Here is a 27630-nt window from a genome sequence, read left to right on the forward strand (position 1 = left end):
GGGGTGGGGGGGGGGGAGATAAACTAAAGAAAAATTTCAAGGCCAGGCCACTTATTCTGAAGTGATTAGAGGCCAATGTTGCGAGAATCAAGCAGTACAACCTGATTATCCAGCCAGCATCTTTCCCCACCTCTCTAGACGTACATCAAGAGCCAGGACAAGGACTTTGTGGCAGCCACCATTCAGGCCATTGGCCGCTGTGCTACCAACATCGACGAGGTCCGCGACACCTGCCTTAATGGCCTAGTCCAACTGCTCTCCAACAGAGATGGTAAGTATTTACTGTACCTAATAGTGATCATAAAGCCCCTGCCTTCCACTTTAAGGTCAACGTGCTCTGAGTTCAGAGATGCTGTTCTGCACACCACTGTTGTAACGTGGTTATTTTGAGTTACTGCTGCCTTTCTTTTGGCTTGAACCAGTCTGGCCATTCTCTGATGCCTCTCATTAACGAGGCACTTTTGCCCACTGGATGTTTTTTTTTTGTTTTCCCCACCATTCTCAGTAAATTCCACAGATTGTTGTGTATGAAAATCCCAGGAGATCAGCAGCCCTCTGAGATACTCAAACCACCCTGTCTGGCACCAGTAACCATTCCAAGGTCAAAGTCACTTAGATCCCATTTCTTTCCCATCCTGATGTTTGGTCTGAACAGCAACCAAACCTCTTGACCACATCTGCATGGTTTTATGCATTGAGTTGGTGCCACATGATTGGCTAGTGAGGAATTAATGAGCAGGTATACCTAATAAGGTAGCCACTGAGTGTGTTTCCTTGCACACATCACTGACAGAGATGGGTTCGAGTGACAGCTTCTGACAGCATCACTCCTGTTCATAGGTTCCTGATTAGTCAGGGTGTCAAACGTTACAGGGAGAAGGCAGGAGGATAGAATTGAGAGATGTAATAGAAGAGCTATGATAGAATGACAGTGCAGACTCGATGGGCTGAATGGCCTAATTCTGCTCCTTTGAGGCTAGGGGAGAAAAAAAAAAACAGAGGACATGGGTTAAGGGTGAAGGGGGAAAAATTTAAAGGGAGCATTAAGGGGAGGCTTCTTCACACAGAGTTGGTGGGTGTGTGGAATGAGCTGCCAGATGAAGTGGTAAGTGCAGGCTCACTTTTGACATTTAAGAAAAATTTGGACAGGTACATGGATGAGAGGTGTATGGAGGGATATGGGCCAGGTGCAGGTCAGTGGGACTAGGCAGAAAAATGGTTCGGCAGAGCCAAGAAGGGCCAAAAGGCCTGTTTCTTTGCTGCATGTTCTATAGTTCAATGGTTGTCTTATGATAGAAGATCTCACCAGCACTGTCTCCTCCCCATTCTACCTCCTACTATCCTACTGTAGCAGTTAGTGCAACACTATTTACAGCTCAGGGATCGGAGTTTGGAGTTCAGATACAGCATCTTCTGTAAGTAGTCTATGTATTTCCTTTCTGTGGAATGCCTGGGATTTCTCCAAGTGCTCCACTTTCCTCCCACAGTCCAAAGACATACCGGGTAGGTTAATAGGTCATTGTAAATTGTCCCTTAATTAGGTTAGGGTTAAATCAGAGTTGTCGGGGGTTGCGGGACGGCGCAACTCTTAGGGCTGGAAGTGTCAATTACATGCTGTATCGCCAAGTAAGTAAATGCTGGTAATCCCATGCAGGCACGAGAGACTGAGTATGCCGGAATGTGCAGCCAGAAATAATCTGGTAGAGGAGTTCAGTGGGCTGAACAGCTTCTGTGGGAGAGATCTGATCCAGGGTCTCGACACGAAATATCGACAGTTCCTATCTCCCACAGGTGCTGCTTGACCTCCAGCAGACTGTTTCTTCCTTTGCAGTCCGATGACTTTGTTTCTTACCCAGCAGACTGACGGAAATCCTTCTGATACTCTGTTCTGTCTTTGCTGGGGAGTTTTCCCACTGCTCAGACCCTCCCTTTTGTGTTGTACGTTTGCCCCGTGACCCTCTGTTCCATGGTGTGAAGAATGGTTGCTGGGGCTCCCAGTGCTTTGTAACGACGCTGCCGTTCCATTGCAGAGCTGGTGGTGGCAGAGTCCGTGGTCGTCATTAAGAAACTGCTGCAGATGCAGCCTGCGCAGCACAGCGACATCATCAGACACATGGCGAAGCTCATCGACAACATCATGGTGAGTGCCGGCCGAGACCTGTCCTTGTGAACCGATCCATCCTGTCCTGCTGTGAATCCCTGTCTCCCTATCGCTGGCTTTCAACCTGGGTCACCGAAACTGTGGGGAATGCATCTTTACCAGCTATGCCACTGAGCTGCCACCCATTGAGAAGTGGAAGGCAGGGGCTTTCAGGCCAATAATAGTTGTCTCATGGGACCCTGAATTCACATCTGCGAAGATTATAACAAGACCCAGTAGATTTCAGACACAGTTACCAGCTTTCCCAGTTTGATCAGAGCTGATTTGATTGAGAAATGCGCATTGCAGAACATGCAACAGTGCAGCACTCCCTCAGCACTGCACCTGCTTCTGTGGGCAGGTCTTGAGTGGGACTTGAATCTATAATGTCCTGTCTCAAAGGCAAGAGTGTTACCACTCAGCCATGGATTACACCATGCGGGGCTGGTAGAAAATGCCCAGAGGTCCAACCTCATCCTGCTGTTTCTTCCAATGTAATGGCATTTGTTTTATTCTGGGTGAAATAATATCCCCATTTCCAGCTTGTTTTGTGTCCCTCTAAATTTTCCACGGGCTCCCTGGAGTGATCCAGGTCTGTTACTGTGTCAGGAGCACGGAATGATTTCACTTTGCATGCCCCACTTCTCTCAGAGAAATCGGGCAACATTGTTCATCTTTGTCTGCACCACCAGGTTTCATGGACAGAGCACTGGAATTCCCCTGGAGGAAGGTGGTGCTTAACTCTGAAATCATCCACCCCACCATCCCACTCTCTGGGACAAAGCTCACTCTCGTCTCCTTGCATTCCGGTCCAGCAGTCCCCCACTGGGTGCCCGGATCTCCGATCTGTCCTCCCAGCCCATTCCTCACCCACTGCCTCACGCTCTGATGCTCATCACATGAGAACTGGTTTTCTCACTGTTCTGCTGTATGTATCTCATTGTGGCAGCTCTGTAAGAGCAGTCTGTTCTGTTTTCATGCTTGTTTGGGTTACTGTTGAAGATAAGAGAGGAGAAATGTGTGCCATCCAGTTAGGATGGTCAGATTAAGTGGAGGTTTCTCTGGTGAGGGACACCGAGGTTGGGCTTGGGGCTTCTGTTCAAGAGGAGATGAAGAGAGAGGACACTGGGGAGAACTGGTCGTAGCATACGATCTGGTTGGAGACCTGTTTGTTCGAGATGGATTGTGAGTGGCGTTTGGAAGGTGGTGTGGGCTTTCACGTTGACTGAGGGCGTAGCACGCGAGTGACAGAGAAGTTCAAGATGAGCTCCAGTGTGTGCACATTTGACTGTTTAATTAGAATGGGTCCTTTTTTTTGTTATTCTTTACTAATCCTTTAGTTAAGATTCATAAATGTAATTCCTTTACTCGTATGCAGTGTACTGTCTGTTATTTTGTGGCATTAATTTGTAACAGGGTAGCAAATGACACAGTATCCACACAAACCGGGGTTCGGAGTGGGATCATGCGTGCCTCGATCTCATGAGTTTGGTGGGGCCAAAGGTTGTCTTCCCTAGATTTACGCAGCCAAGGAAACCAGGCAGTTTCACTTGTAACGGAGCGTCCAACCCATGTTAACCTCGCATTCTTGAAGCGAATATATTTGGGAGCTGTGGAATTTCTAGACCAACCTCTTAACTGATGAATTTTCCCTCACCTGCCTTTCTTTGAGTAGGTACCAATGGCCAGGGCCAGCATACTTTGGCTAATCGGCGAGTATTGTGAGCACGTGCCCAAGATCGCACCTGACGTACTACGGAAGATGGCCAAGTCCTTCACCAGTGAGGAGGACATTGTGAAGCTGCAGATCATTAACTTGGCTGCCAAGCTCTACCTCACCAACTCCAAACAGGTGAGTGGGGTTAACATGAAGGTGACAGGTGATGGCATAGAGCAGGGGTTCCCAACCTGCAGTCCACGGACCCCTCAGGTAATTGGACGGGTACATGGCATTAAAAAAGGTTGGGAACCCCTTGCGTAGAGAGAGCCACACTTAGGTGATGGGATTTCTAATTATTAAGATTGTGATTTTTAAGATTAGCTTTAATCGTCATATCTGCATCGAAACATCAAAACAGTGAAATGCATCGTTTTGCATCAATGACCAACACAGTCTAAGAGTTGTGCTGGGGGCAGCCCACCAGTGTTGCCAGGCTTCTGGTACCAGCATAGCATGCTCACAACTTTCTGACTCTAACCACGTGACCCTGGAAAGTGGGAGGAAACCAGAGCATCTGGAGGAAGCCCATGTGGTCATGGGGAGAATGTGTAAACTCTTTACAGACAGCAGCGGGAATTGAACCCCAATCGGTGATCGCTGGCGCTGTAAAGTGATGGTGCTAACCGCTATGCTACCATGCCACCCACCCCCTTTGAGAATGTCAAGTCCCTCTGGCCTTGAGCTTGTCCCATGGATTTAAAATGTAACTGGCGGTTGACTGACTGAGGAATAAATGATTGAGTTGAATGAGAATCCCTGCAAAATAGAAGAAGTATTAATCATTTCCCTTTACTGATAAATCTCCAACATGGATAAAAACATTTTATTTTGAACACACATTAGGCAGGAGTTCAGCTGGTCCAGCAACCCATCGAACGCTCCGTGGAATGAATACATGGACCCTTTCCTCCATCATCTCCCCATTCTCTCCCATCAGACCTTTTAGGACAGATCCTGGGAGAGGGAAACTCAGGACCAACTGGGAATGAACACTTGGAAAAATTCTTTTCTATCTTCATGATCTTTGGAATCTCTCATGGAGATTCGTGCTATCTGTCCTCCCACGGGATCCGATGAGAAACCAATGCAACTTCTTGTTAAAGGTGTAGTGGTCTCTTGGAACCCCGTATGGTAGCTCAGTCAATGTCTCTATGGGAGTGTTGTAAATCTGCCTTCCTAAGCAGATATAATGTGACTCCTGCTTAGTTAGTTGAAGTCCTGAATGTGTGGTTCTCACCATAAATCTATGTTCTCTAGTTTTAGACTCCCCTACCCTGGGAAAAAGACTATCATTCACCTTATCTATTCCCCTCATGATTTTCCAGTCCTCTGCACGGTCACCCTCTGCTCCAGGGAAAACATTCCCAGCCTATCTAGTACTAAAAAATGCTGGGGGAACTCAGCATTGCAGGCAGCATTTAACTCCTTTCCAGTCCTGATAGAGACATAGAACAATATAGCCCAGAAACAGACCCTTCGGCCCATCTAGTTTATGTCAAATTATTGACCTGCCGAGTCCAATTGATCTGCACCCAAACATGTACCTATACAAATTTCTCTTAAATGTTGAAATCACACATCCACCATTTCCGCTGGTAGCTCGTTCCACATTCTCACCATTCCTTGAGTGAAAAAGTTCCCCTTAAACATTTCACCTTTCACCCTTAACTCTTGTTCTAGACTCACACAACCTCAGTGGAAAAAGACTGCTTACATTTACCGTATCTGTACCCATAATTTTGTATATCTCTATCAAATTCCCCCTCATTTTCCTTCACACTAGGAATAAAGTCCTAACCAATTCAACGTTTCCCTATAATTCAGATCCTCAAGTCCTGGCAACATCCCTGTAAATTTTCTCTGCACTCTCTCAATCTTATTGATATATTTCCTGTAGGTAGGTGATTAGGACTGCCCACAAAACTCCAAATTAAGCCTTACCAGCATCTTCAACATGGCATCTCCACTGCTGTACTCAATACTTTGATTTATGAAGCCCAATGTGCCAAAATCTCTCTTTATGGCCCTATTGTTGTACCGTATTCTTCAGAGTGCTACCGTTCACCGTACGTCCTACCCTGCATTCACGTAGCCATGTTGACTATTCTTACTCAGTCCCTGTCTATCCAAATACTTTAGAATACCTTCCAATAACTTACCCACTACTGATGCTACAAGTCATAATTTCATGTGCTGATCTATGCCCTAAGATCAAGCATTTCCCACAATACTCCTTGCATTGAAATATATACAACTCAGAACTTGAGTTCCACCATGCTCAACCTTTCGATACCTGACTTTGTATATGGGCTTAAGAACATCTCTCCCCACAACCACTCCACTATCTGCCTCAGTAGACAAGCTCTCTCGCCTGTCCTGTCTGAGCACTGCTGTGATGTTTTCCCTGACTAGTAATGCCACTCCTATCCCTGATGAAAGGTCTTGGTCCGAACTGTTGATTCCTCCTCTTAGATGCCGCCTGGCCTGCTGAGTTCCTCCAATAATTTTGTGCATTGCTCTGGATTTCCAGCATCTGCAGAATCTCTTCATCCCAGCCTATCCTGTGTTTCCTTGTAACTCCAGACCTCCAGTCCAGCAACATCCTTGTGCACCTTGTCTAGCTCAAACACATCATTCCGATATGTGGCGGTATGAACTACACCACTTGTACAGCTCTAATGTGACATCCCCTATATTACGTTTCGCACACTGAAAGATGAACTCTTGATCCCCTCATCATGACCCTTGCCCTTTGTTTGTCTGCTTGCACTACACACTCTCTAACTGTAATGCTATATTCTGCAATTAATTTAATATCAGAGTGTGTATACAGTATACATCCTGAAATTCTTACTCTTCGTTAACATCCACGAATCAAGGAACCCCGAAGAATGAATGATAGAAACATCAGAACCTCAGCACTCATCCCCCCACACATAACCAGCAGCAGAAACGTCAACCCATACCCCCACTTGCGACAGCAAAAGCACTGACCCTCCCCCACCACCTGCCCCCACTGTGCAAGAAATAGCAAAAGCCCACCTCCCTTTCTCCCCAAAGAGACCTTGATCTAGAGTGCATCAGAAACTTTAGTCCATAAACTAGAACTTCGCTATCTCAGACAGCCTCACTCTCACCGTCGAGGGAGAGAGAGACCGCTCCTGCAACAATGAGGGCGGTGACCAGCAAGTTGCTGTTCCGATGTTACAAACTTCTGCAAGACCTCCGACGTGAGGACCAACAGGCTCTCACTTACCATCAAGAGAGAGAGATGGATCGCTTGAGTACAGGGGCCTTCTTCCTACAGCAGCACACACCGCCTGCTGTCCCGATATTTCAGTCTCCCATGACACTTCAGTGAGGAATCAGGTTGTCTATGGGCCAGACACGCACGTCTTCCAGGCCGTTCCTGGAAGTAGCGAAATGCCAGGCCACACAGCTGGTCCGAAGATCCAATGCTGCGAAGATCAGTAGTTTGAGCTGTGGGTCATTGCCTCTGACGGAACCTCAGCCACCTTGAAAAGAAAGGAAAGGCATAGGAGAAGAATAAGCTGTTTCGTAGACGAACTGGAAGAAGTCGCCTGGGTCTGCAAAAATCACTGGAGTCATCTTTCCACGCTCCTCCTCCTATCTGTTTTCTCTACTCCATCGATCTCCTTGCGTATGGAATGATCTGTCAAGATAGCATGCAAAACTGAAAGCTTTTCTCTGTATCTTGGCACATATCACAGTAATAAACCGATACCACTAATTAGTGTCCTTGACCCTCCCATGGGCTGCACCTCCCCTGCCTGTATGATTGACCTAATGGACACCACTTGCCAGCAGATCGAGCATAGTAACAGCATCTCAGAACATTAACCTCAAAGATAACCAGTGAAGCAAATAAAGCCACAGCTTTGTGGGCCGAAGGGCCAGTATTGTTCTGTAGGTTTTCCATGCCAGTAGTGTAACGGTTAGTGCAACGCTGTTACAGCTTAGGGTGTCGGCGTTTGAAATTCAATTCCAGTGTTCTCTGTAAGGAGTCTGCACGCCCTCCCTGCAGAATGCGTGGGTTTTCTCTGGGTGTTCCAACAGTCCAAAGTCCTGCCAGTTGGTAGGTTAATTGGTCATTGTAAATTGTCCTTTGAATAGGCTGGGGTTGCTCAAAGGGCCAGTAGGGCCTGTTCTGTACTGTATCTCTAAATAACAATAACAAGTAAAAGAGATGCAGATGTTCTCTGATTTGTGAAAGGGATGTATTCTTGGAAAATAGTTTGGAGAGTGGAACTTTGTGTGAAGTGAAAAGGCCAGGCTAAATATGTTGTAGATAATTTGGTACAGTGTGTTCCTGTGTGAGAGGAGTGGCACTATTTTTTATGGTGAAAAAAAATATTTTTGTAAGTCAGAAACATGTACCTCAAAGATGCATTACTGTGCAAAAGTCTTGGGTGTATATATAGCTGGTGAGCCCAAGACATTTCATAGTACTGTATTTGTCGACACGGAGCGGAGAGCAAGTTGTAAATCTGACGGGAACAACGGATATTGGGAATGGCGAGGGTGGAGCACCACGGGAGGGGTGAGGGGCAGGTGGCAGAGGAGGAGTGCTGGGGGCGGGGGTGGTGTGGGTGCAGACACACCCCACCCTGAGACACCAGGCAAGGTCATTTGGTTCCAAGCAATTGGTTTATGGGTCATTACAGAATGTCTCTGGTGCTTCCTGCCCCCTCCCCTCTTCCCTTCTTTGCCAAACCATGATTCTCCTCTCCCTGTCCCCTTCCCACTCTCAGTCCACAATAGAGACCCATATCAGAACCAGGTTTATCACCACCCACGTCTGTCACGAAATTTGCTTTTTATTGTGGTAGTGCAGTGCAGTACATAAAGTTACTACAGTATTGTGCAAAAGTCTTGGGCCCTCTAGCTGTACATATATGCCTAAGACTTCTGTAGAGCAGCAAAAAAAACCAAATAGTTCATAAATCTAGGAATACCTTTGTTTAACAGGTAGGCAGCATTAGCATCTTCTCACTCTATACTCCCCTGTAATGTGAGCAGCTGCACATCATTCTGTTTTATTTTAAAGATACAACATGGTAAACAGGGCTTTTCACCAAGCCTGCACCACCCAGTTACACCATTGTGAGCAATTAACCTACTGCCTTGTACATCTTTGGAATGGGGGAGGAAATCCATTGGGTCACGGGGAGGATATATAAACTCCTCACAACCAGCAGCTGAACTGAACCCAGGTCGCTAATGCTGTAATTGGTTTACGCTAACAGCTAAGCCCCCAAGGTTGCCCGTTGTCTTGTTTTCAGCTTTTATTTCCCCTCCCCACCATTTGGAAGCTGTGTCCCGTGATGTGAATTTGTTTTTGATTCCAGACCAAACTGCTGACCCAGTACGTTCTGAACCTGGCCAAGTATGACCAAAATTACGACATCCGTGACCGAGCTCGCTTCATTCGCCAGCTCATCGTCCCCACGGAAAAGAGCGGTGTGCTGAGCAAGTACGCCAAGAAGCTGTTCCTGGCCCAGAAGCCTGCTCCCGTGCTCGAGTCTTCCTTCAAAGGTAGGAGGGATCCACACACGGCAACATGAACCCCAGCGGGTGGGGCAGAAATGGGTCAGAGTGGTCTGTCGTGTGTGGGTTTCTTGGGCAGAGTAAGAGGGGCTCTGAGGTTGGGATGGACTCTACAGGATAGGATAGGAGCTCACCCTCTCCTCATTGGGACAGGACGTGAATGCAAGACCAGTTTCACCGAAATAAGAACAGTAGTAGGCCAATCTAGCGTTTCTGCTCTACCTCTCATCAAGGTGGTGTTTGACCTCTGCACCATTTTCTTGCAGTGCTTCCCTCCCCCACCCAATCTCTGGATTTCTGTAGACAACTGCAGGCCTGTGTTTAGACTCATTGACCGAACCTCCACATCAGAGGATTTCAAATGTTCACCAACATCTGCATGAAGAAATTTCAAAGTTCAAAATAAACTTATTATCAAAGTACATACGTGTCGCCACATACAACCCTGAGATTCATTTTCTTGAGGGAAAACTCAATAAATCCATATTAGAATAATAACCATAGTAGAATCAATGAAAGCCAATGCCAATAAAAAGATAAACTGAAAATACAAAAAGAATGAAATAATAATAATAAATAAATAAGCAATAAGTATCGAGAACATGAGATGAAGAGTCCTTGAAAGTGAGCCCCTGTGTTGTGGGAACATTTCAATGAGGGGGCAAGTGGAGTTGAACCCCTGGGTTGAAGAGTACTAACTGTTCCTGAACCTGGTGGTGTGGGACCTGAGTCTCCTGCACCTTCTTCCTGATGGCAGCAGTGGGAAGAGAGCGTGTCCTGGGTGGTGGTGGTCCTGACGATGGAGGCTGCTTTCCTGCGACAACGCTTTGTGCTCAGTGGCTGGGAGGGTTTTACTTGTGATGGACTGAGCCATAACCATAAATTTTAGTGGGATTTCCCCTTCCCCAAATCAGTTTTCTTCTTATTTATCCTGGAACAGTGCCTCCCCCCCCCCAGTCCTATCTCCTCAGCCAGGGGAGAAGTTCTCCCCACGTGTGACATGTGGCGGCAAATTCAGACTCACTGGACCAGCTTCCCAAGCAACTCTGGCCTGTCGAGCCCCACAGAATTTTGTCAGGTCCATTGAGGTCTCCCTCAGTCCACTGAGGAGGGGTGGTAGGGGGCAGGGGGAGGAAGCTGTAGGCTAGATGGGGGAGAGGGTGTAGACACAATGGGGGGAGAGGGTTATGGACCAGGTGAGAAAGAGGAGTAGAACTCTGAACTTGATTGCAACTCATGTTCTCAGTATTATTTTATATTTGCATATCAGTCTTGGTTTATGTATTGTTTTTTTTTTATAAATTCCATTGTATTTCTTTATTTTCTTGTAATTGCTAGCAAGAAAATGAATCTCAGTGTAGTATATGGTAACATATACGTACCATGATCATAAATTTACTCTGAATTTGACCTGGTGGGGAGGGGTGTGATTGGCTGAGAACCTTCATTCTTCACCTACTATCTTCCATGACTCACCAATGACTCAGCTTGAGTTGAACCACCAGATGGAGCACCCCATTACTTTCCTTCTCCGGAGGAACGGGGGGGGGGGGGTCAAGGGAAGGCCAGAGTTTAATGTCCTTTCACTGCTGCTGTGTCCTCCACCAGCAGTGCAGTCCCAAGGTTATTCTTGGGCTCAGGTGCCTGTGAACTGGGTCAACTTATAGGTGGCATTTGGAGAGCCATGGAGCTACTGGAGGAGATGGGTGTAAGGGGTGTGAAGGGCTAAAGGAAAAGGAATCTGATAGGAGGGGAGAGTGGACCATGGAATAAATGAAAGGAGCTGGGGAACCAGAGGAAGGGGATGAGCAGTTCATGAGGGAAGAGAAGGGGTGAGAGGGCTACCCGAATGAAGGAAGTGATCCTCCCCTTTTGTTTCTCCCCCTTTTCCTCCTTAGATGCTGCCTGACCTGCTGAATTCCTCCAGCATTTTGTGTGTGTTGTCCCAGACCACCCAGGAATACCCAAGACAGCACAGCACACAAACTCTGCACAGGCAGCACCTGAGGCTGGGATTGAATCCAGTGCACTGGAGCTGTCAGCCAGCAGTTCTCCCTTACTGTGCCATGGAGGGGTCTTACACTGGGGGTTCGGACACAGTTTTTTAACATGGGAAACTTGTCTTCCTCATAGATCGGGATCACTTCCAGCTTGGCTCCCTCTCCCACCTGCTCAACAGCAAGGCCAGTGGATACCAAGAACTGCCCGACTGGCCGGAATCAGCCCCTGACCCTTCAGTCCGTAATGTTGAGGTAAGGCAGTGTCATGGGTGGGGAGTGGGGAGGGTGGAGTCAGCTATAACAACAGAAGCTGCGTACGTTTATATATCACCGGTAACAAAAGCATTGCCAATATCGGAGACTGAGGTATTGGGCCAGGCGATCAATAACTTGGTAGGAAAGCTGGGATGAAGGAAGAGAGAGATGGGGAGACTACACAAGGGGTGACTGATACCTGAGACTCACTGTGAGAGAAGAGGATGGAATCAGATGCAATGGACATGGCTGAGGCATTTAGACATACTTAAATAGAACACAACATAACGCAGTGTGGGTCCTTTGGCTCACGATGCTGTGATGACCTTTGAACCTATTCTGCAATCAGTCTAGCCCTTTCCTCCTACGTATCCTATAATCCATCATTTTTTTTCATCCTTGTGCACTTCTAAGAGTCCCCTAAGTGTCGCTAATGATTCTGCCTCTACCACCACCTCTGGCAGTGCTTTCCAGGCAAAAAAACAAACCCTACATCTCCTTTAAACTTTCCTCCACTCACTTCAAACTGATGTCCTCTGGAGTTAGCCATTGCTGCTCTGGAAAAAAGGTGCTTGCTGTCCGCTCTATCTATAACGCTTCTACACCTAAATAAGCAAGGTTTAAAAGGGTCACCATCATCATTATGTGCCGTGTCGTATGACGTGGGTGGTCATGGTCTCATGACTGTGATTGTTCCTGGCAAATTTTTCTACAGAAGTGGTTTGCCATTACCTTCTTCTGGGCAGTGTTTTTACAAGATAGGTGACCCCATCCATGATCAATGCAAGAGATTGTCTGCCTGGTGTCAATGGTTGCATAACCAGGACTTGTGATATGCACCAGCTACTCATACGACCATCCACCACCTGCTTCCGTGGATTCACATGACCCTGATCGAGGGGCTAAACAAATGCTACACCTTGCCCAAGGGTGACCTGCAGGCTAGCAGGGGGAAGGAATGCCTTACATCTCCTCAGGCAGAGATGTATCTCCAACCCACCACCCAACCTAGAAGGATAATGGTACTAATGATGCAAATAGTATTAATGTAGATGTGCATAAAAGTTAGCATGAATGCAGAGGGCTGAAGGGCCTGTTTCTGTTCTATACAACTGTAAAACTAACACAAGAGAGGGTTAAGGAAGAGATTCCACACCTTAGCAACGAAAAGTACGACCACTAGTTGTGCAGCAGTAGAGGAGGCCAGAGCTGGAGGAGCGAGGAAGGGATGATGGTGTCAAAGAGAGGGTGTTTGCCAACACTGCTTTTACCCCAGTTAGCAAAGACTTCAGAGAGGTTGGGCTGGAGTCTTTCTGCGAGGCCCATGTTTTCTGGGGTGACAGTTGTCTTGGGAGGGGTGGGGGTTCCTCCAAAACTGAGGCTCAGCGCTGGAGCTTGACCATTCAGAGCTACTGTCGTTACACAATCTACGACCTCCTTCTCCCAAAAAGACATAGCACCTGGGGATTGGCTGGAAACTTTGATTGCCCATCTCTGTTAGGGGTTGTGAAGTAAACAGCCTAGAGGACCATTACATGTGGTGGGATGGATTAGTATGACCACCTAACAGCAAGGAAACGGTGAAGAACTGACGGGGTTCATTTCGACACGTGTGAACCACGAGTGGCTAGAAACAGTCAGTGGGAGCATCTGTGGAACGAGGAAAAAGAGTTAATGTTTCAGGGCCACGATGCCTTGAGAATATGGCTACAGGTTGTGATAAACATTCTGACAAAAGCACTCATTATCTCTGTTTCTCTCGCTGCTGTTCCACCAGCTGATGACAGGCCGTCCCCAGGTTATGAATTCCTGGCATATGGACACCTATACATACAAACAAGCTCCCTTGATATTATTGAACTCAAAAAGTCCAACTTATGTACAGACATTCATTCCAATGAATGATGAAATTATTTTCTACTCTCTCCATTTTCAGTAATTCTCCTTACTTATCAGTGCTTCAGATGCCATTCATTATAATACTGTAGAGATATGGTTACCATAGTGTGATTTTCGTTTACTTTCTGACTTACAGGCAAAATTAACTTACAAATGCTTGTTTGTTACCCAGGAGCCAACTTTTTCTGGTTTCCCCTTACTGCAGTTCCATCTCCTTAACGTAAATATTCCAAAGCGAAGTCTCCAAGTGCTCTCAAGTCCCACACACTGCATCCCTTATACCTGAAATGCTTTGAAGGAAGGCAGAGTAGGCTGGAGAGGTGACTGTAGATGGGGAGGTGGGCGGAAACGTGACAATGTGGGTTTGTAGTTGCAGCAGGAGGAGGTGCATGGACAGTGACTTGAGGATTTAGGCGTTTTCCCAATAACATTGCTCGACAGTTTGATGACTCTTGAGTTGCTGCTCAGTTGAGTAGCTGCCTGAATATCCTCTGCGATGCTGTCCACAGAAGGAGGTGTCCGAGGAGCCGGAGGTGCGGATCGGCTTGCTGGGAGACTGGAGAGAGGTGCGAGTGTGCTCTGTTTGCAGTGCTGTGTGCTTTCATGCTGGGGTTCCCATTCAAGCTGTCCCTCAAGGATCAGGCGTGATAGTTGAGTCAGAGTGCAGGGAGCCTTTCAGCAGATGCTGGACGTCCGAAATGGAAACGGGGGGGGGGGGGGGGGGGGGGGGGGGTGACAGAAACACTCAGCAGGTTAGGCAGCATTTGTGGAGTGAGAAACAAGGCCAATGTTTCACACTGGAGGTGCTTTATCAGAACAGAGAAAAGCAGATAAAAAATCTGCAGAGAAGGTTGTGGGAGGAATGGATAGATAGGGCAAAGGGAATGCCTGTGATAGGATGAGACCAAATGGGTTAATGGGGCAGTTGGAGAGTGATTACTCTTCCTTGTCTCACACTAAATCAGACATTTCCCTTTGATCTATCTGTCCCTCCTGGCAACTTCTCTCCAAGTTAGTGTCCCCTTCTAATCAGTGACAAACAGTGACTGCTCTGACTTGTTAAATCTGTTTCTCTCTCCAACAGGCTGTCTGATTTGGAGATTACTGATGAGAGTCTATTGTCATTCACTGACCCTTCACACGACCCTAGTGCTCCTCCCATCCAAACCCAAAGCCTCACCTCACCTTAGACCCCCCCCCCACACCAAACACCTGACCACAGTGCTCCTACTGGATCCCAAAGTCCTGGAGCCCCCCCCCACCCCCACTGGATGTCGATGCCCACGCCCCTCCCACTGGGCATCGATGCCCACGCCCCTGCCACTACATAACTGTGGTGACAGACTGTGCAGCATTTAAAGAACTGAAGTATTGAGGAGGAACGTCTGAAGCGTTAAGTCCAGGAAGAACGTTCAAGAGACTCACCATCATGACAACCACCACCGAGAGCTGTGTCACTGGACTTTTGATCCTGTCACACATTGTGCAGAATGGGGGTCCCTCAGCCTCCCCCATGGGCTAGCCTCAGTTCCCCTGTTATCATTACCTGCACCACCACCCAGCCCTTCCTGTGGGCAGCAACACAAGACAGGCATGTGCTGGAGCCACCAATAAGAATGCTGAGAGAGGATCCTATAAACCTTCAACACAAAATAAGTTTGGAGGAACTCAGCAAGTCAGACAGCATCTATGGAGAGAAATAAACAGTCAACATTTCGGGCCAAGTAATTGTGGATTTTCCCACAGTAAACAAACAGATTTCGTCCCACAGACAAACATTAAAACAACTAGGCAAAGTTGGCTTCCAACATGGGTGTTCATCAAACTTGTTGGCAGAATGTCCGCTGGTCACTGGGCGCTGACGTTGATTCACTGAGATGCATGTGTTGTGCTGTGAGTGGGTTTGCTGTCTGTGCTGTTCATGCTGTGCCACTTCTTGACATAAAATCTCTTGCCACTCTCCTTGCAGCTGGGAGCTGGAACCATTTTGGCCCAAATAGTTCAGAGTGAGGATCATTTTCTGACGTTTACTGTACGGTGTTTTATAGTTTTGTAAACACGGATACAGACCCTTCAGCCCAGCTTGTCTGTGCTGACCAACGTACCTATCAACCCTAATCCCATTTGGTCTCTGTCTCCGTGTCTCGCCACACTTCTGTCCGCCTCTGTGTCTCTGTCGCCTTCTCTCTTCCTCTGTCAATGCTGCTGTGTCGGGATGGGGTGAGGCTCAGCTATTCCCTTGGCACTCCTACCGCAGTGAAAACAGTTAAGTTGCCACGTTGAGCCAGCTGCAAATCAATAGTGCAGCCACACCAGCAGCGCGAGAGAGCAGGTCTCCTGGCACCCAGCAGGCAGTGGTGAGAGAGACTGTAGAACCCTGGTGATCTGTCTGCACCTCGAGGAGGGGGTGCCAGTTTCCAGTACTGCTCTCAGTCCCTTTGCCAGACCGGGTACAGCCCACCTCTCCACTCACCAGCTGCGTCACTCACCCCATCGCCAGTGCACTTGACCGTGGTTTGCTGCAGGGGTCCATACTTGATTCCCCGCACACAACCCAAGCAGACGCAGGGGAGCACACATCCGTGGGAACCCCAGGACTAAAAGTGTATGATAAGTTTGTGCTCTGATTACACTTCCACTGATTGATGAGCTGATACAGTGTCTCCAGTTCCACAACCCCTCCCCTGGTTCATGTCTGACCTCAAGAAGGCACAGTGCAGCATGTCTAGCGCCCTGGGTGTCCACTGTCAATAATTCTAATGTCATGGGGCAATGGCATGGCCATTTGTGCACACGAGATTCTGCAAATGATGAAAATCTTGAGCAACACACACACAGAGTGCAGGAGGAACTCAGCAAGTCAGCAGCATCTATAAACAGTAAACATTTCAGGCCAAGACCTTTCATGATGAAGAGTCTCAGCCCAAAACCTCAACTGTTTATTCCCCTCCATACCTGCTGACTTCCTCCAGCATTTTGTATGTGTTGCTTAAGATTATCAGCATTTGCAGAATCTTCTGTGTTTACAATAGACAGAGGCTTTCCAGTCCTGATGAAGGGCCTTGGCTTGAAACATCAACTGTTCATTCAACTCCATAGATGCTGCCTGACCTGCTGAGTTCCTCCAGCATTTTGAGTGTGTTGCTCTGTCCCAAGTTTTGGCAGCATGGTTATTTCTAGAGGAGTGTGACTCAGGTCAGTACCGATCCTCTGTCCGTATGTGGCTCCGATGCCTATTTCTCCCGCTGCTGTCCGGACTATAGTTTTATAAAACACCCCCTCTTGTTCCTCTCTTCCCAGTTGCTTTCTGACTTCTGTTGTGATGTGGCTTAACTAAAAAATTAACTTAAGTCCAGACCATCCAAACAGATTGAACTGCAGAACGTTACAGATGGCGCATCAGTCACAATTTGGTGATAACCTTGGATTCTTGATGTGGCAATAGCCCTCAAACACAAAGGGTTTATGTTGCTAGGCAGCAGAAAATGGGCTTGACAGGAAAATCAAGAATCCAAAGCTGAGTTAGCAGCACCAGAAACATAAAAACACTGCAAACACACAACAGTTTGGGCAGCATCTGTGGAGAGAGTAACAGGGTGAACGTTTCTGACCCTTTGTCAGGGCTTTGCATCTGCACTTTTATTGTTCTTCATCTTTTGAGTTGGTAGCACCTACCACTTGGAGTCATACAGCAGGGAAACAGGCCGCTCAGCCCCCACCTCATTGCTTCTACCACTCACTTGCATACTGGGCCTCTGTACCTCCCTCTGCAATTGGATCCTCAACTTTCTAACCGGAAGACCACAATCTGCGGATTGGTGATAACATATTCTCCTCGCTGACGATCAACACTGGTGCACCACGGGTGTGTGCTTAGCCCACTGCTCTACTCTCTCAATACACATGACTGTGTGGCTAGGCACAGCTCAAATACCATCTGTAAATTTGCTGACGATACAACCATTGTTGGTAGAAACTCAGGTGGTGATGAGAGGGCGTACAGGAGTGAGATATGCCAACTGGTGGAGTGGTGCCACAGCAAAAACCTGGTACTCAACGTCAGTAAGATGAAAGAGCTGATTGTGGACTTCAGGAAGGGTAGGACTAAGGAACACATACCAATCCTCATAGAGGGATCAGAAGTGGAGAGAATGAGCAGTTTCAAGTTCCTGGGTGTCAAGATCTCGTAGGATATAACCTGGTCCCAACATATCGATGTAGTTACAAAGGCAAGACAGGTGCTAGACTTTATTAGGAGTTTGAAGAGATTTGGTATGTCATCAAATACACTGAAAAACTTCTATAGTTGTACCGTGGAGAGCTTTCTGACAGGCTGCATCACTGTCTGGTATGGAGGGGCTACTGCACAGGACTGAAAGAAGCTGCAGAAGGTTGTAAATCTAGTCAGCTCCATCTTGGGGTACTAGCCTAAAAAGTACCCAGGACATCTTCAGGGAGTGGTGTCTGAGAAAGGTAGCGTCCATTATTAAGGACCTCCAGCACCCAGAGCATGCCCTTTTCTCACTGTTACCATCAGGTAGGAGGTACAGAAGCCTGAAGGCACACACTCAGTGATTCAGGATCAGCTTCTTCCCCTCTGCCGTCCGATTCCTAAATGGACATTGAATCTTTGGACACTACCTCATTTTTTTTAATGTACAGTATTTCTGTTTTTGCATATTCTTTAAAATCTATTCAATATACGTTTATTATTATTTTTTTTTAAATTTTATTTATTTTTTTGCTCTCTGCTAGATTATATATTGCATTCAACTGCTGCTGCTAAGTTAACAAATTTCATGTCACATGCCGGTGATAATAAATATGATTCTGATTCTGGGGACAGTTTCTAGTGATCAATTAACCCTACCAACCCAAACTTGTATCAGGCTTTTCCACCTTGCTAAGAAGCCAGCCGATGCTCCTGTGGGTGGGGAGGACGCTCTGCTTGGCTCATCTCTGAGATAGTTCTCATTGACCAGAAGTAGTTAAGGATGGTATTCATGGCCTCTACCACACTGGTGGACAAGAACTTATAGAAACACTGCAGCCTGAAGGTCCCTCCTCCAAGTCACACGCTGTCTTGACATGGAGATATATTGGTGTTTCTCCATGGTCACGGGGTCTAAGTGATTTAGGAAAGCAGCTCACACCACCACTCCCCCCCCCCCCCCCCCCCCCCCCACCTTCTCAAGGTAATTGGAGCAATAAATGCTGGCCTGGCCAATAATGACCAGAACAAGCTTTCTGATAAACAGATAAACATAAGTATTTCTGCGCCTGACTGTTAGTGTTGAGTGTTTTATTGAATAATCTCCGTTTTGTTAATTCTGCCTGTGGCAGCGTGAGTTTCCTCTGGGTGCTCACTTTCCTCCCACTTTCCAAAGACATACGGGTTAGTAGGTCAGTTAGGCACGTGGGAGTAGATCGGCATCCCGGGCTCGTTGGGTTATAAGGGCCTGTCACCATGTTGTCACTCTAAATAAGTTAAATAAGACATCTAAAATAAGAACGAGAAAGTCCAGGAACATTCAGCATCTACAGAACAGGAAACAGAGTTAACATGTGGTGTGAAACATTCTTCCTCCATGGAAGCTGCCTGACCTGCTGAGTGTATCCAGTGATTTGCATTAGTTGCCATAACGAGTTAGTGTGGCTTCTGCCTCATTTGAGGTGAACGGAACAGAGCTGATGTGTAGCGTGCTGGCCGCGTTAGTCCAGTACAAGGCTGGCGAGTGTTGATCTTAATCTCAGCTAAGAGGAGACAAATCTCTAAAGGTGAAGGATGTGAGGGTTGGGCCCTTTGCCCTGATATTGGTAGGTACTTCAGGAGTGTGCAGCTGTTTCTCTAGCTGTGGGGACAGGGGATGGTATCCAGTGTCACAGTATTGGGCAGGCTGCACTGCAGCATCTAATCACAAGCACAGATCCAGTACAGAAAAGTAAGGGAGCTTTGACCTGCTCCGTTGCCAACCTGGGCTGGTTCAACCCTCTTTATCACATACAATGGTACCAACTTTCCTGGAAGCACAGTATGGGTATGGAATTTAATTCGGACGCCCGATGGGCATGGGTCACAGCAACCCAGAGCGCCTAACCCCGAGCAATCCTACAGCCTCTGGATAGAAGCACACGTCTGGCTCACCTCAGACTGACAGAGCCTGGCCTCAGTGGGATGTTGGATTTTGCACTCAGCAGTCATGTTGGGAGGTCGGGTGGGGGGGAGGGGGGACATTCCTCGCTCAGAGCATGTTTGATGTTCCTGTTTCCAAACCTGCACTGGAATGTTTTATCTGCTTCCCCTCCTCCACCACCCCAACCCCCAGGTTCCGGAATGGACCAAGCCCAGCGGCCGAGAGAAAAGGAAGGAGAAGGTGGAGAAACCTTTCTACTCTGAGTCAGAGGGAGAGTCTGAACCCACTGAGTCAGCAGACAGTGGTGAGCCACGAGTGGGGATGGTTTTGAAATGTAACCTCTTCCCTGTCCCCTCACTACTTCTGCTCCTGTCATGAACGTCTGCCCACCTGCCTGCGAGAACCAGCAGCTACTGTCTCAGAATTGTAGCTGACCCATTTCGGAGCACCTTTAGGGAATCTAGAAGGAATGGTGGGGGAGGAGAGGAAGTAGGGGAAGGGGTACACCTATTTGTGTGAAAATTGACATTGGGAACTCATTTGATGACCCCTCAAATCCCAACCAAACAAAAATACAGCAAATCCTCTGGTTGATGTTGAATGTCTGCTTGGTGCTGCCTTAAGTTGATGCATCCACAGGAGGTGGCCATCTCTGAGATGATCAGCATTTATTGCCCTCTGAAATTAGTGGTTTGACAAGCATTTTGGCATTCAGCTAAGAAACTGGAGCCACTGTCTGGGTCAGGTTGACTGACGTACTTCTTCGAAGACTGAAGCAAACCAGTTGGATTCTCTGATCGACCCAGCGATCCCATTGACGGAGTCACTGAGTCGTACATCAGAACCTTCAGCCCAACTGCTCCATGCTGACCAAGAGGCCTTTTTGACTTCTGCTGGTCTTGAAAGTTTCTGGGATCCCTGAGTCTATGAATCACAATTTAGAGTCATAGACAGACATAGCATAGAGATAGACCTTTTGTCGCACTAGGTCTATATTGACTGTTGACCCCCATTCAACTGCCTTGAGTCCTGGTTTCACCAAACAGTTTAGTTTGATCCTGCCGATCATGTTCCACACAGTACTTGTGAACCTGCTCTGACAGAGGAAACCACACCTCCCCATCAAACATCTCAATGTCGGGATATTTTTGTCGTCTGCCACAGAGGGATCTAAAAGAATATTGGGAACTGAGTGCTGAGCAGGGATCAAGCTCATGGACTTTCCCTCCCAATTCTGGCCCCGAATTCCCACCCTGCTCCCAGAACTGTGGGGATGGGGGTGTCTTGAATAGAAAGGAGTGTCTGCTGTATCGCGCATGCTATCCCCTCGAGACCCATTGAGGGCCGTGGGTGGGGACTGCAGCAGAGACCAGCTGCTCAGGGTGACCGGCCCGCCTCTCTGTTAATTCACAGAGTCTCCCAGCACCAGCGACTCGGAGAGCATGAGTGAAATTGAAAGTGAGAGCGCCTCAGGGAACGACGAGGAGAGCGACGAGGAGGGGAAGTCCGACAAGCAGAGGAAGAAGAAAGCAAAGAAGGAGAAGAGCAAACAGAAAGATGAAAGTGAGGACAGGTAGGAGGAGTTGATGGACCATAGAAATGAGGACAGGTGGGTGGGGGTTGATGGAACACAGAAGGCAAGAACAGATAGGCGGGTTTGATGGACCATGGAACATGAGCACAAATTGGTGGGATCGATGGACCACAGAAAGAGAGGACAATTATAACGCAATGAACCAGTGCCACTCATAATCCCTCATATGATGCATCCACAGGGTCCAGCCCCTCAGAGACCAGTAGGGGTGGGATCCTAGACTGTGTACCTTCTCCACAGACCCCTTGCATTGGCTGCTCTGAGCTTCAGAGTGTCCCTCAGCGCATATTCCTGAAGTCTGGAAAGTGCCAGTCAGCAGCTTACCCTCGTTACTCTGCGGGGTGAACAGGTTTTGCCCTTTGAGCATATCTACACGAAGTGTTGTCGCAGGAAAGCATCATCCTTCATCAGGGACCCCTACCACCCAGGTCATGCTCTCTTCTCACTGCTGCCGTCAGGAAGAAGGGACAGAACTTGCACCACCAGGTTTAGGAATGGGTATTACCCTCAACCATCAAGCTGAACCAGAGAGGATAACTTCACTTACCCCATCACTGACCTGTTCCGACAACCTTATTATTATTTCTTCCTTTTTTGTATTTGCAGTTTGTTGTCTTTTGCACACTGGTTGAACGCCAAAGTTGGTGCAGTTTTTCATTGATCCTATTATGGTTATTATTCTTATGTATTTATTGAGTATTCCCACAGGAAAATGAATCTCAGGGTTGTATATGGTGACATATATGTACTTTGACAATAAGTTCACTTTGAACTTTGAAAAATGTTTCAGAGATACAGACTGTTATTCACTGAGCTGCTAATCACACTTGCTGTTGTCTTGGTCTGCAGCTTGTGGACTAAGTGACTCAGCAATTGATCAGAGCTCTCTGTAGATGGCATGATCCTTAGAGTGTTGTGTCTCCCTCAATAACCAGAGGATGGATGGTAACCTCACTGTTGTATTTGTCAGCGGGCAGAGTGAGGGGGAAGAGCGGGTGAAAAAGCAGAAAGTGGAGGGGTCGAGCTCCTCATCAGCCTCTTCCTCTGAGGACAGCTCCTCTGAAGACAGCTCTTCCGAATCGGAGCCAGAGGAAAACTCGGAATCAGACACTGGGAAGAAGCACAAGACAAAGGTAAGGAACAAAGAATTTCTGTGAAGATTATTGAAGGGATACACCAGTGAGTTAAAGCACTACTCTACTGATGGAGAAGTTACAAGTTCAAAGCCCACCAACCCCAGCACTAACTAAATCCAATAAATCTAGGAACTTGAGAACCAGGAAAGTTTCAGGATTGTTCAAAACCTATATTAGTGACTTTGAAATGGACAAGCCACCCCACTAGTCAGGTCAACATGAGGGTCATTTGGGGGTAAATTCCCTCCCATTTAGTGTAACCTCTGAGAAGGGGAACCTCTGAGATCTTCAGGAAAATTCCATGGAACAGAGAGAGTCATATAGCACAGAAACAGGCCTTTTGGTCCCTGCTGACCATTAATTACCCATCTTTACTAACTTCTGTTCACCAGCACTTGGTCTGTAGCCTTCAATGCCTTTTGATGATTCAAGTGCTTCATAAATGTTACGAAGTCTCATCTTCTGCCACCTCTTGGTCAGTGCAGTCTAGAAGAAAAGTTACCCTCTCTCAACTGGGGATGATGATCAGAATTACGAGTGTTTTAATTTTGAATGTTCAGAGCGTGCACACACAGATTTGCCACCTTCCTCGGTGGTTTGCGGTGGTGATGTCTACACCCAACAAAGCTGCTCATTGATTTTGGCATCGTGACCATTTGCCTCGGGAAACTCGGCTGTCTGCCTGCCACAGGTTCTGAGTCTGCATGGGAGCCGGAGAACTTCCTGATGACTTCAGATTCCCACAGCTCAGCAACTGCAGGGATTCTGGAGTCTGGTGTGGGGGGGGGGGGGGCATCGTTGGGCTGGGAACCAATTGCTTTGAATTCTTCCTCCCCATTCAAAAATTAATCCGTGTCTTTCCTTCATCATCCCAGACCCTTGCTTGCAGGCAAGTAAATCAGTCACAGCAGTGCATATAGTGATGGGGGGGTGGGGGGGGGGAAGGGAAGATAATGTCACATACCCCGTGACGGGTTAAAGAACCAGCAGAAATAGAAAACGCCGTGGAGTCTGGTATCGCTATAAACTAATACTATTTATTAGTAACTACGCAATACAGTAATATAAATGCAGATATATCAAACAGGTTAGCAATGATTTTATATATATATCAATGCCGTCAATCGTCCCATTGTCCTCCAAAATAGTTTGAAAGTCACCGACTGTGACCACAACAAAGAGGACCGTTCTTCTGTGGTGGAATTATTAACCCAGGCGAGGGTTGGACACACGAATAACTCCCCTCCGGTCAGACCCTTTTCACACTGCGAGAGCCACTGATCAATTTTCCTGATCGATCCTTTGAAACCCACCTTTCCTGTGGGCACAACAAAGCTCATTCAGTGTCCAAAACCATGTGTCTGTAGGTCTATCAGCTGACCCACTATTTATCTCTGCATGCTGAACACCAGCTGCCCATCGAATAACGCCGCCCTCAGTCACCATGGCGACCCATGAGCTGCTGGTTGCTCTTTCTCTGCAAAAACTCACAAGCAGGCAGTCTATTCAAAACAAGCTTGCAGAGAAACCATAACACCATCTCCAGGCATTCTTTGTTACTCTCTCTCTTAATAACAAGGTGTCCAGTGTTGAACAACAACTTTCTCTCTCTTTTCAAAAACACAGTTCATGGGGGTAATTCAGGACCCCGTCACAATAGTGAGGGGAGGGAGTGAGAGTCAAAGGAAGGAAGCAGCAGGACTTTAACCCTGTTCTGCACCAATACAAGTATCCATCACCCAGTTGCCATTGGCAGACTCACTCTGACATCCCAGTCTCTGCCTGACTCTGATTACCCCAAATCCCCACTGGGCACGTCATTGACTCCCTACATCTGACAGAACTTACCACAGTAGTAAGGTGCGGACTGATCCAGCATTCCTCTGCAATGGCTGTGCTGCAGTCATCTACTAAATACCCCTGCCAACATCGTGTAGGGCAAGTTGTGGAGGGCACAGCCCATGCATGATTGAACAGCAATGGGCAGAGATCTGCTGTGGAGCAGAGTCCAGGAGATGTGGGGCAAACTCCAGGCTTCCCTCCTGCAGTCCAAACACGACAGCCTTCTGCATCTGAGAGCACACTTTGCACCCGTCACAAACGTAATGCAGGAGTGTTAATCCCAAAACTGTAGGCATTGGTAACTTGGAATATGCAGTTATAGAAACTCATACAAATGCAAAGAAACTTCTCTCATCCTCTCACTGATTAGTCAGCAGTTGAAGGATGCTGCCTGGATTAGAGAGCTTGCCGTACGAGGATGAGCAAGTGAGACCTTCTCTTTGGAGAAAAGGAGGACGACAGGTGTCTTGATAGAGGTGTACAAGATGATAAGAGGTATTGATCAAGTGCATAGAGACTTTTTCCCAGGTGGAAATGGCCAAATGAGAGGGTATAATTTAAGATGAATGGAGGAAAGTGCAGGGGTGATGTCGGAGGTAGTTTTTTACAGAGAGAGTGCTGGAAGTGTGGAAAGCTTTGCCAAGGGTGGTAGTGGAGGCAGATACATTAGGGACAATTCAGGGACTCTTAGATAAGCACATGGATGTAAAAGTAATGAAGGGCTGTGTGGGAGGGAAAGCCAGGAGTAGGTTAAAGTATCAGCACAACATCAGGCGTCAATGGGCTTGTACTGTTCTATGTTCTATGAGGATATCATTTCCCCAGAGGAAGTGGGGAGGAGGAGGGGTGCAGAAGGATACCGCCTCTTCTCTGAGAGTGAAGGAGCTGAGGGAGGGTGGTGAGTCAGTGTAAACTAGATCCTTCAACAAGATTCAAACATCTAACAAACCTTCCCCTTCCCACACCTTTCAACATTCCAAAAGGATCATTTCCATTGTGATTCCTTGGCCCACTCTTCCTTCCCCATCTACCACTTCTCTCACAGCAACTACAGGAGTTACCACACCTGCCCATTTACCCCAACCTCAGGTGCTGTCTGTGTGGAGTTTGCATACTCTCTGTGTGACTGCGTGCATTTCTCCCGGGATGTCTGGTTTCCTCCCACATGCCAAAGGCAAAGATTGGTAGCCCCTGTAAGAGGAATATTCTGACAGAAGAGAGATCATGAGGAGAATAAAAACTGTTAGGATTAATGTTAGATGAGAGTAAATGTGTGTGGACTTGATGGGCTGAATGGCCTGTTTTGCGCTCTATCTCTTCTATAAGCCAAAGGTACTCTTTTTTTAAAAAAAATTAATTGAATTTTCAAATAGGTTACAGAAAGAAAAAAAATTATCAGCCCTTCCCCCCCCCCCTTAAACCCTCCCCCCTAACATATCCCTATAGAAGAAAAAAGAAAAAGAAAGAAAGAAAGAATGCCTGGATATCGGAAGATCCCCATGTGCTCCATGGAGTTCATAATAGCTTTAATATGTATATTTATTTCTTTCCCTAGATAACCAATAATTTTATCTTCGGAGCACCTATATATTTAATCCTATCTTTTGTAAATAAGGGCGCCAAATTTTCAGAAATATTTCGTATTTATCTCTTAAATTATAAGTAATTTTTTCAAGTGGAATGAAGCTAAAGATTTCATTCTTCCAATGATCTATACTTAAGTATGAATCCGATTTCCAAGTAACTGCAATAGCCTTTTTGGCTACTGCCAATGCAATTTTTATGAATTCTTTCGATATTCGATTTGGATTTCGATTTTATCCCTTCAATATCGCCTAGTAAAAATAATGTTGGATTATGTGGAAGTTGTATTCCAATAATTCGTTCCAGTAAAACTCTTAAATTTGTCCAAAAAGGTTGAATTTTAAGACAAGACCAAGTAGAGTGTAAAAAAAGTACCAATTTCTTGATTACATCGGAAGCATTGATCAGATAAATTTGGGTTTAATTTATTTATTTTTTGTGGTGTAATATATAATTGATGTAAAAAATTATATTGCACTAGTCTTAGCTGGACATTTGTTGTATTTGTCATACTGTCAAGACATAGTCTTGACCAATTTGTTTCTTCAATTTTAATATTCAAATCAGTTTCCCATTTTTGTCTTGACTTATGAATTCCTTGTTTAATTACCTGCTGTTGAATCAAACTATACATACAAGAAATAAATTTTTTAATTTTTCCTTTTTGAGTTAAAATTTCTAATTTCATTAGGTTTCGGCAATAACATTGTTTGACCCAATTTATCTCTTAAATAAGCCCTTAATTGGAAATAACAAAAAAGAGTGTTGTTTGATATTTTATATTTATTCTTTAATTGATCAAGTGACATTAATATACCTCCTTCAGAACAATCTCCAATATATCTAATCCCTTTTTGAAACCAGTTGTATAAAAGTTGGTTATCCATTGTAAAAGGAATAAGTTTATTTTGAATTAAAGGTCTCTTTGCTAATAAAGATTTCTTTAGCTCATTATCAACATTTATCTTATTCCATAAATCAATCAAATGTTTTAATATAGGAGATTCTTTCTTTTCCCGTATCCATTTAGATTCCCACTTATATATAAAATCTTCTGGTATATTTTCTCCTATTTTATCTAGTTCTATTCTAATCCATGCTGGTTTATCTTCATCAAAAAAAAATGCAATAAATCTATGTTGATTTGTTTATAATAATTTTTAAAGTTTGGAAGTTGTAACCCTCCTAGGTCAAATTTCCATGTCAATTTTTCCAATGATATTCTTGACATCTTACCTTTCCAAAGGAACTTCCTCACACATTTACTTAACTCTTGAAAAAACTTCTGTGGTAATTATATTGGTAGTGTTTGGAATAAATATTGTAATCTAGGGAATACATTCATTTTTTACAGCATTTACTCTGCCTACTAATGTTATTGATAACATCATCCATTTATCAAGATCTTCTTGAATTTTTTTCAATAATGGTAAATAATTTAATTTATAACTCTTATATTATTATCAACTCTTATACCTAAATATTTTATACCATTTATTGGCCATCTAAATTGAGTTATTAATTGACATTGACTGTAATCTCCTTTAGTAAGGGGTAGAATTTCACTTTTATCCCAATTTATATTGTAGCCTGATATTTTCCCATATTCTTCCAATCTAGAAGATAATTTACGCAGCGAATACAATGGGTTTGTTAAATAAAGCAAAACATGGTCAGCAAATAAATTAATCTTATATCCCTCCTGGTTAACTCTGAAACCCATAATATCTGGGTCTGTTCTAATTAATTCAGCTAATG

General features: G+C 46.0%; 1 protein-coding gene across 8 annotated transcripts in view; it reads left to right on the top strand.

The window, feature by feature from the left end:
* Positions 1-27630, top strand: part of ap3b2 (adaptor related protein complex 3 subunit beta 2) — a 183766-nt gene that overhangs the window by 117942 nt on the left and 38194 nt on the right. For 5 of the 8 annotated variants that reach the window (XM_073024951.1, XM_073024953.1, XM_073024946.1 and 2 more), the window contains 9 exons: positions 139-271; positions 2031-2140; positions 3816-3992; positions 9230-9416; positions 11562-11680; positions 14092-14148; positions 19909-20020; positions 21130-21289; positions 22281-22443. In XM_073024951.1, coding sequence (XP_072881052.1) covers positions 139-271; positions 2031-2140; positions 3816-3992; positions 9230-9416; positions 11562-11680; positions 14092-14148; positions 19909-20020; positions 21130-21289; positions 22281-22443 — 1218 coding nt within the window. The remainder of the gene's footprint in view (positions 1-138; positions 272-2030; positions 2141-3815; positions 3993-9229; positions 9417-11561; positions 11681-14091; positions 14149-19908; positions 20021-21129; positions 21290-22280; positions 22444-27630) is intronic. The other 3 variants (XM_073024952.1, XM_073024954.1, XM_073024949.1) reach the window with 1 other exon arrangement.

Source organism: Hemitrygon akajei, chromosome 21, assembly GCF_048418815.1.
Source record: "Hemitrygon akajei chromosome 21, sHemAka1.3, whole genome shotgun sequence".
Taxonomy (NCBI): domain Eukaryota; kingdom Metazoa; phylum Chordata; class Chondrichthyes; order Myliobatiformes; family Dasyatidae; genus Hemitrygon; species Hemitrygon akajei.